We start from the raw sequence: 10,028 nt of genomic DNA, 5'->3' as shown, positions 1-10,028 counted from the left end.
CCCAGGTGTTTCAGATTGCTATGCTCTATGACACCACGGTACTCTACCCGGGACAACAGAGTGAGACTCTGTCTCCAAAAAAAAAAAATTAACAGCTTCTAATGAATTTGCTACTTAATCTGTATTGCAATTCTCTTTGGAACTTTCTTCAGCACTTAGCACACAGCTGGAACTTAAGAAATGTAATATAGGTGGCACCTGTGGCTCAAGGAGTAAGGCGCCTGTCCCATATGCCGGAGGTGGCGGGTTCAAACCCAGCCCCGGCCAAAAAAAAAAAAAAGAAATGTAATATAACTGAGTGACTTATAAGATTGAAGAAAATTAAATATTCAATTTTAAAATTCAAATGCATTTTCAATGATATTAATGCAAACAGAATATTATTGCTTAAAAGCAAGATAAAGAAAAATTGAAGAAATAAAATAACTTCACCGTAGAGGAAGCAGTTATTATAAATTCTAAAACTTTTTCTACATAAATTTGTTTATGTCTCCCCTTATGAAATTTCTGTTCATTATGTGATTTGTGTACAGAGGCGTACAATGTTCTGATCTGAAACCAATACATATTAAAGTATGAGTGGCTGATTTAGCTATAAGATTTTTGTATGAAATTTGTTAAAATTTTTTTGAATGAGCAAATTGGATTAGTTTTTGTATATGAAATTATTTTATTTTGAACTATAAAATCAAGGTTAGATTCTTATAGCTTAAAAGTTCAGAAAATAAGGAGTTTTGACAGTCTTAGAAATCCTAAGTGTTGATTTAGTGAATGTCGGGATAATTATTCCCTTATTTGTGGTCCAGACTATTGTTCTTCAACTGGCCTGCGGTCATTGCTGTAGGTATAAGATAGTGATGACAAAGGCATACACTAGAATCGGCTGTTGCAGAAGTTGTAGCTACAATTTCAATGTTGGGGAAGAGCTAGTGTAAGGAGTAGTTTATGGCTAAGTTAGTGGTGGTCACTAAAGATTAATTGCTATGGAACAGGTCATTTAGATGAGTTATGGTAGTTCTGTTTAGTTTAAAGCAGTAATAGTGGATCTGCAGTTGTAGGTTCAGATGAAAAGGTGGAGATTATCAATTGTTGAAAGATGGTGATGAGAACTGTTATTGGAGGCTACGTAGAAATTTCAGTAGGTTAAGTGGAAGTAATAGCGGCTGTATAGGTTCAACTGAAGTGAACATAGTTATGGATTCAGTTAAAGAGATGGTGGAAGTGGTATCGATTTGGGTTGTCACCTATGCTTAATTTGTCATAGCATTTAATACCATTAAGTTGTAGCTGTTGTAGAGTCTGTTAAAGTGATCATTATTTTTAAGCACGGTAGATGGGTCTTGTGGTTATAGATTGAGTTGCGGTGGTGGTGGGTGCTGATTTAGTTGGAGTGCTGGTTGAAGTGGTTGTAGTCGCAGGCTCCACTGAACTGGTCATTGCAGTTTGAGAAGTTGTACAGGTCTTCCCAGTGTTGTTTGGGGGTAGCTGGATAACAATGTAGGAATAGTCATCTCCTTTATTATTCACCAGGCATATTATGAGTACTCCAATCACTGTCGTTATCACACAGGCTAAGAGACAAGCCAGGAAGACTTTCCACAGAGACCACTCATTGCAGCAATTTCCTTTGAACTAAGAGAGGTATAAATGAAAATGTCAGTAATGAACCAGAAATGCTTGTGATCATTCTCTGTTCGGTATTATTTATAGCATATGCATTAACACTATTCAAATCATTACAAATCTCTGAGGTTTAGACTTGAATTCCAGGTTTTCGTTCTGGTGGAAATTAATTCAATGCTGGCCTTAACATTAGAAGAAAGAAAAATCTGCCAATATCTCACCTTCTCTCATTCTGTTTTCCAGTAGGGGGCCTATTTTTTTTTCTTTTTAATTAACTTTATTTTTCAGAGAAGTTTTAGGTTCATAGAAAAACTGATCAGAAAACACAGGGATTTCCTATGTGGCCCTGGCCCCAACTGGAGTGATGGTTTTGTTGCAATTCATGAAGCTACAATGCATATTGTTATCACCCAGTCAACAGTTTACTTCAGGGTTCGCTATTGGTGTTGAACATTTTATGGGTTTGGACCAGTGTATAATGACATGTATCCACCATGATAGCCCCACGCAGAGTAGCTGCACTTGTGCTCCACTTGCTCCTCCCTCTGTCACCCCGACTGCAGTGTGAATGCACTCACATGCAGGGAGGCAGCATGGCTATATTCCCACAAAGCTATATCTTCAAAAACACAGCAGGGGAGAGAAATTCCAGAGTCTGGGAAACCCAACCAAACTGTCAAATCAAATCAGTAATTTATAGTCAAGTGAAGTTTCTATACAAGAGCTGAAAATATAAGAGAAATGGTCATAAGGTAAAGTTAGTTCAGCCAACAGGACATGAGGTCAGGGACCAAGTAGACCTGGATGTGGTCTACACAGCTGGTGGAGAAGCTCCAAAGAACAGTCAAGTTTCTATGTCATAGTCACATGCACTGGAGGTGAGACCCCAGGGAACTAAGAAAAAGTGCCACACACTGGTTCAGAGACTCCACAGTGTAAGAAGATAATGTGATCACCAATGGAACAGCACCTATGAAACCTTAAACATGACACAGGCCCCCATCAGTCCAAGTTAAGCCTTAATTGCCAGCAGACTTGCTCCCCGGCCTCTCCCTGACCGTACTTTGTCCCCTACACGTATTCTTTTGATTTTCGTGTATGCTATCTATTGTGGATATTCAGATCCCTAACTGCGACATTAACTTTTTAAAAACAGAGATCATCAAATATTCTCCTTCTTGTGAATTGCCTCATATTGATTCATAATTATACTGAAAATACAGTAAATTCTTAATATAAATGTAAATGAATTAAGTAATTAAATACATTTCTTGGGAAAGAACGGACCAAGCATGCTCCCGTGTAGAGTACACCCCAATCTGCCGTGCCAAACGTTACCTGTGTATTGGATGATTCTGGTTGTGCACATCTTGAGTGTTCAAACACTCCTGGGCTCATGCAGGCCCCGGTTAAGTTGGAGGAGACATCATGCATTGTTTCATTTGAAGGTGGACACCAGGATGTGAAGCTGTGAGCCTCTTGGTCATTTGGGCACGTGACTGACTACAGAGATGAAGTGGAAGTGAAAAACAGCAAACCCTTCTGGCTAAATAAAAGGGCTAAAATAAAACCCTTCTGTCAAAAACACAGGAGTCTGACACTTAAAAGGAATAAATGTTTTCTTACCCTCTAAAGACAAAAAAAAATTAGAGGGATTACTATGTATTACATTTTAACTGATTTTGGAAAGTTAACCAAGTTCTGGCTCAGGAATGTCTATCCTCTTTCTCATCACATTGCATAAGCGTATCAACTATCCTCATGATGCAAGCTTCTGTAGGTAAAGGACATATTACAAAGCCTCTATAAGGAACAGCATGTAGAGCTGAAAAAGTCCTTGCAACTTGTGACAAACAACCCGTTCAGGTCACTTTGAAAATAAGAATGCTGATGCAAAAGTGATTTGCTATTATACCATGGCAAGCACTAGAGCCAAGAGCTTCCAGTGACAAGGCTTGTGAAGGTTCCACAGTGCTCCGCTATGTGCGCTATGTTGAACTTTGCTAATACAGGAGCGTAGTGTACACAGTACTACACCGTGCTCATGAAAAACCCTCACGCAAAGTGACTGCTTTATACACCATGCTCTAGCCAATGGAACTCCCAAGCCCATAGCAGGAAACAGAAGACACATCCTTTGTCAAGCTCACCACACAATTAACAAATAAAAGCAATAATTATAAAATATTATTGAGAAGAAGGGGTGAATAAAGATTGAAAAGGAGTGTGTTTGGTGCAAAGACTTTGGGGAAGAGTTGTGTTTAAAAAGGGGGGAGGAAGAATGAGGTATGTCAGAATGAGAGAGCACTAGAGTCAGGAATTTATGGATCTTGGGCAAAAAAAATTGTTAGCTATTAAAAATACTGTAGAATTACCTACAGCACTTCATCTCAAGGGATGGTAATACTTAGTTTCTAGTTTCTAGATGTAAAGAGCATCTTTGGCCATTCTTTAATCAGCTTCAAAAGGGGACACTGAGATTACCCACTCGTAGACTTGCTCGGATGATTACTCAGTAAATAACTGCAAAGTGCTTAGAGCAATGTCTGATACATAGTATAAACTCAGTGAGTTTTAACTAACATTATTGGCAGTAGTAGCATTTTTTTCTTTTTTTATTGTTTGGGATTATTGAGAGTACAAAGAATTAGGTTACACTGATTGCATTTGTTAGGGAAAGTCCCTCTTATAATTGTGTCCCACCCCCAAGGGGTGTGCCATACACTGTGACCCCCATCCCCTCTCTCCTCCTCTCTCCCTGCTCCCTCATTTCCCTGCCCCAACCTTGAATTGATTTGAGTTTTTCTCTGATGAGGGTATGTATTAGATCATCTCCTGGCTTCTTATCAGAATTGAGTACATTGGATTCTTGCTTCTCCATGCTTGTGATACTTTACTAAGAAGAATGTAGTAGTAGTAGTATTTTAACTACTGTAAAATCACTAGGTTGATTTCATAACCTATTGCTAAATAGTTATAGAAATTTCTGACCATAAAGTGTGACACTTTATGGGGGCAAGACATGATCGCAAGAGGGACTTTACCTAACAATTGCAATCAATGTAACCTGGCTTATCGTACCCTCAATGAATCCCCAACAATAAAAAAAAAAAGTCAAAAAAAAAAAAAAAAAGAATGTCAGTCATAATTAATGATTGTAAAAAGAGCTTTCAAGCCCACGGATGAAAGGCATAAGTACAGAGTATCATGATTATTAATTATGATTGTTATTATTATGATTGCTGACTATTATTATAGTTTCATTGGAACCTCTCTAATGGTCATGCTGATTATCTCGAAGCTTCTTAAGAGCAGGAGTCTTAGGTTCTTTATCGCTTCTGGTATATGGAGCTTAGGGAAAATAGCTCCAGCAGAGCTGCAAGTGCAGATCACATCAGCTTTTGTGAATAAGATGCAAGATAACTCTCAAAAAAAAAAAAAAAAAGTGGAAAGCCCTCTTTATTTTATGCCTTTCCTATTACCAGAGACAGAATATTTTCACTGTATGAAAAGCAACCACCTTATAATGGGCATAATTTGACATTAAACCACTTTATTAACAGATTATAGGTTTGGTTCTATGTTCTCTAAATATCTGGTTCAAGAAAACTTCCTTGATGGAATTTAAAAAAAAGAAATTTCTGACCAATCACCAGTGAGTTCCATTAAAACTATGTTCTCATTGGCCCATTAGGAACTATCATTAAAAATACCCCCCAAAAGAAATACAATTGCCATTAAATATTGATAAGATGGAATACTCTTAGCAGTAATCAGTTAAGTTAGATTCTTCTGTAAGTATGATATCAAAGAAATAATGATATCAGCTGTATGTTTTATTCAATATGATTAAATAAAATTTTACCTGTTATTCATTAGGCAAATTTGAGCAACATTAAACTTACCTTTATTAATACCCTTGCTAATTTTCCTGGTGCCGATGCTATTGCTTTAGTCATATCCAATTTGCCTGTAACTTATGAACTTGAAATTTTCTTTTTTTTCTTGAGACAGTCTCACTTTGTCACTCTTTAATAGAGTGCAGTGGCATCATAGCAACCTCAAACTCTTAGGCTCAAGTGATCCTCTTACCTCAGCCTCCCAAGTAGCCAGGACTAAGGGGCCTGCTACAATGCCCAGTTATTTTTAGAGACAGGGTCTCACACTTACTCAGCCTAGTCCTGAACTCTTGACCTCAAGCAATCTACCTGCCTCAGCCTCCCAGAGGGGTAGGATTACAGGTGCAAACCACTATGCCAGGCTGAACTTGACATTTTAAAGCACTTTGTAAACAAAATAAAACTCACTCACTAGGCCAGTTTTCCAGAATTTTCTAGTCCTGCGGAAATCACAGCCCTTTTAAAGAGGAAGTAAAGGGTGGAAATAACCACTGGTGGAGAGCTTATGATCTAGGCCAGCTTTGCGGCAACAATTTTGCTGTGTTAGGATGTTATGACTCTTTGTACAGGTGGCGTCTCTGAACAAGATTGAAATAGTTGCAAATAATGTTTAATCAGAACATCAGCATAGCTAATATTAGCTAATAAGGTGTATTAGCTTTATTTACCAAAGGAAGCTCTAATCTACAGGGTTTTCCCCTAACTTTATGGGGATTAACTTCAGATCTTTTTATCCCTAACAGAAAAATGAAAACACCAACATTTCTATTCATCTACAATCTCCAAATAATTTTTAAACTCCATTATTGAATTTGTTCTTAAGAGACATATTTTTATTACTATACCTGAATATCTACAATAAAGTAAAATAGCTAATTAACTATTGAGATATATGCTGTAAAAAAAAGATAATTATAAACATCTTTAAATTTGTTGTTCTCAAGATGATGAATCCCTGGATAAAGGAAGTATTTGGGCGCCTTGAAGGTTCAAGTATAGAATTGTCAGATGCAGCAGTGACAAAGAAAACTTCTTCAAGGAGGTCCTTTGTTTGATAACACAGAGAGACAACCTTTTTTTCTTTTGGTGAACCAGGACTTCTCCATGAGATTCTTTTCCTTAACTGACACTTACTGAGAAACAAAACTCTTTCCTTTGGTTTATCTCCTAAGTGATGAACATGAGCTGATTGCCACAGCTCCATAGGGCAAAGGCAAAATATTTCATCACACGCTTTTTATTTATTCTTCAGGCAGTGAGTTTTAACTTACCATTTACATTTTCAACAAACGTCCTTCCTTTGCTCTGATATCAAAGATTAATGTATGAGATAGAACAAGATACATAAAATCTATACATAATACAGATATGATAGGATAATTGTATACAATTGTGATAGCTATATAGTGAAGGTCTGGTTCTTGGTGTATAAATACTTCTTTAAATATTAGACAAAATTATCCTATTTTTACATGAGGCAGGAATCTTTAGAGAATTTTTTTTCTTAGGCCTAAAGACAATATCTAGGATTAATATCTGGTTTTTCAGCATGTTTAGAAATCTGCATTTTGATGGGTCTAGAAATTACATATGAAAATCTAAGCCTCAAATTGTAAAAATATTACAATAAATAAATTTATGTTTACACGATAGTAAATAAAGAAGGTTAAACTGATTTATTTCTACCGTATATACTCATAGAAACATTCCTAATAATTCACATCTATAAATATTTAAGTTAACATTTAAAATATAGTACAACAAAATATAACATGAAAATTAAAGCAGTAAAGTTAACACAGTGTCATTCTTCCTTTTGGAGAAAAATGCACAATTATGACCTTGACTACTAGTAGTAAAGAGGTCAAACTGCTCTTCAAAATGCTAACAATGGTACTGTAATATAGGCAAAATATCAAAACAGGACAATACTCACTGGCTGGTTTTCAGAGTGTTCAATGTTCACTACGTATTTCCCTTGCTTCTTGTCCATCCTGAGCTGCCAATATCACAAGCTCTTAAGCTTAAGAAAAATTTTCAACTTGTTCCTTGTCTATATATCTGCACTCAAGAAAAATAATTGAAACAACTGGTAGAAAATCTCAACTATGATGCATCAGTACAGTGTGGATTAAACTAAACAATTATTCACTATAACAGATCCACCTTCAAGGAGGAAATAAAGTGTTAAGTTGTAGGAAGACAAAAGAAAAGCAATGTCACTTCCTCTGAGAGCTCTGGTGACAACAGCTCTCCCCAGGGAAACCAGCGCTGAAAGTCTTACATAATCCTTCCTTCTCTTCCCCTGGGCCCCGCCTTTCAGATAGTACCTCCTTTGCGCACTCTTGGGTCTGCTCCCTGAACAGCTCTCCTCAGGGAAAGCAGCTCTGAAAATCTTACAGAATTCTTCCTTCTCTTCCCTTTGGCTTCACCTTTCAGACACCTGCCTTCTATTTGAGGACTCACCCAAGATAAAATTTCTGAAATACAAGTTTGCCATTGCTTTTTCTCTACTCCAGCACAAATGCCTTCCCTTCTCTCATTGGCACCATCACTTTGACACCTATGGCCCTTTAGAGACACATCATCTGGGTTAATATGTGGCAGTTAGTTGCTCAGGTAACTTATACATATCAAAAAATAAAGTACGAGCTCTATAGCTGACCACCTCTCTACATTGACCACCTCCTTAAATTGACCTAACTTTTATAGAACAGACGTGCACATATCAGTACAGTGGGCCTCAGTCCTTGGGGCAACCACTTCCAGGTGTTGGCCAGTTCATTGCAGTCCGTTGAGGGGTCAACTTACAGAGATTCTGATCAATTTCCTAAGCAATAATGTTCAATAAATGATGGAATATTAAAAATCTTTAGGAAGAGAGATTTGCTTTTTGTTAAGAAATCTAGTTTGTTTTAAAGGGTAAAAGGACAACTCTTTTATTGGTTTATTCATTAAATAATTGTGAGATTACTGAGTTCCAAAAGCATACCCGGTACTCTTCTCCTGCAGAAAAGTTCAGCAGCAAACAAAAGACCACAGTCTTGTCCTCTTTGTATATGACACTTTTGGATTTTGAATTTTTTTCAAATTTTGAAATTTCTCTTACAAATGTATTTAATACTTGTAGCTTAATAAATTTTTCTGGATCACCTGAAGTAACACATTCTCAAGCTTTAGCTATGGTGAGGAATTGAGAATCTGGGAAAAGATTTATTCTAAAGAGGAGTCAAAAACATAAAAACAACATGGATGAACCTGAAGGGCATTATGCTAAATGAAATAAGCCAGTCATAAAAAGACCAATGCTGTGTAATTTCATTTATATAATATATCTGAAGTAGTCGAAAAGTAGAATGGCTGTCTGGGCCTGGGAGGAGGGGACATGAGGAATTAATGTTTAGTGGATATAAAGTTTCAGTTTGGGAAGATGAGAGTTCTAGAAATGGATGGTGGCCATGGTTATACAACATTATGAATGTTTTTCGTACTACTAAACTGTACACTTTAAATGATATGATGATACACTTTGTTATGTGTATTTTACCCCATTAAAAAAATTAGAAAACAAAATCATGATGACTCATTCCTGTTGAAGCAAAGCAACAGTATTGTTGTATAGCCATGGGGGATGAGGACATTGAAGGTATGAAGGGTATTTAAAATGACCTCTTTGAATAAATTGATTTATTTGAAAATCAGAATTCTATTATCAAATGGTATTAATTTATTAGTGTTTTGTGTAAAATATCACTATAATTTTGTCGTGCAAAAAAGTTACTTTGGCATTAGAGCCACATAGCCATTGTGTTAAGTAAAAGTCTATCACTTCCCTGTGGCATCCACACATTTTATCAATGGCATAAAGAGTGAAAGATTATGCTTATTACTTGAGCTTCACCCTCATGGTCTCTAATTGACCAAGCAGTTCCAAGACTGAATTGAAAAATTTGGAAGAAAATTTTAAATTTTAAAAAAGTAGTAGCAGAAAAATTAACCAACCCATTATTCTGTGGGTAGATTTACCATGTAAAAATCATATTTTTCTTTATTTTGCAGAGAGTATGTCTTTCAAAATACTCTTTTCAGGGAATTCAACAGAATTCAACAATTCTGTGAATGCCTTAATTCAGAGGTCAACAGAAAAAGCAGAACACATCTTGACAGGAGGTTGGGAGAACTCTTTGATAGTTAGCTATTCTTCCAGAGATGGTGGTGGGGAGGCTGTTTCTCAGTCATTTAATGCAGAGGTGAATTGTACTGTTGTCTCAAAGCCTAGGTCAAAGCTGTTTCTTTTAAATCAAACTACTCAAACAATTTTTTTTTTTTACCAAAAATCTCAATAATATTATTATTACTTCTTTGTTCTGTTGATAATCTGAGAGTCAATATGACAGCTTCAGACTTGTGGTCTTAGACAACATTTTAGGGAAAGGGATTATTATACTTCATTTTTGTTGCATTAGTAACATTACAACCAGATAGACACAGAATTACAAAGCCTAA

At 36.4% G+C, this 10,028-nt stretch overlaps 1 protein-coding gene across 1 annotated transcript; it reads right to left on the bottom strand.

The window, feature by feature from the left end:
• Positions 1–646: 646 nt before the first annotated feature.
• Positions 647–7,642, bottom strand: DYNAP (dynactin associated protein). Its single transcript, XM_053571580.1, has 3 exons — positions 7,459–7,642; positions 2,962–3,126; positions 647–1,632 (listed from the first exon to the last, which is right to left on the bottom strand). The coding sequence occupies exons 1-3, from the start codon at positions 7,513–7,515 to the stop codon at positions 1,321–1,323; spliced, it is 534 nt and encodes a 177-aa protein (XP_053427555.1). The 5' UTR covers positions 7,516–7,642; the 3' UTR covers positions 647–1,320.
• Positions 7,643–10,028: the final 2,386 nt, after the last annotated feature.

Source organism: Nycticebus coucang, chromosome 19 (assembly GCF_027406575.1).
Source record: "Nycticebus coucang isolate mNycCou1 chromosome 19, mNycCou1.pri, whole genome shotgun sequence".
NCBI lineage: Eukaryota > Metazoa > Chordata > Mammalia > Primates > Lorisidae > Nycticebus > Nycticebus coucang.
This window is presented reverse-complemented; position numbering and strand designations above follow the sequence as displayed.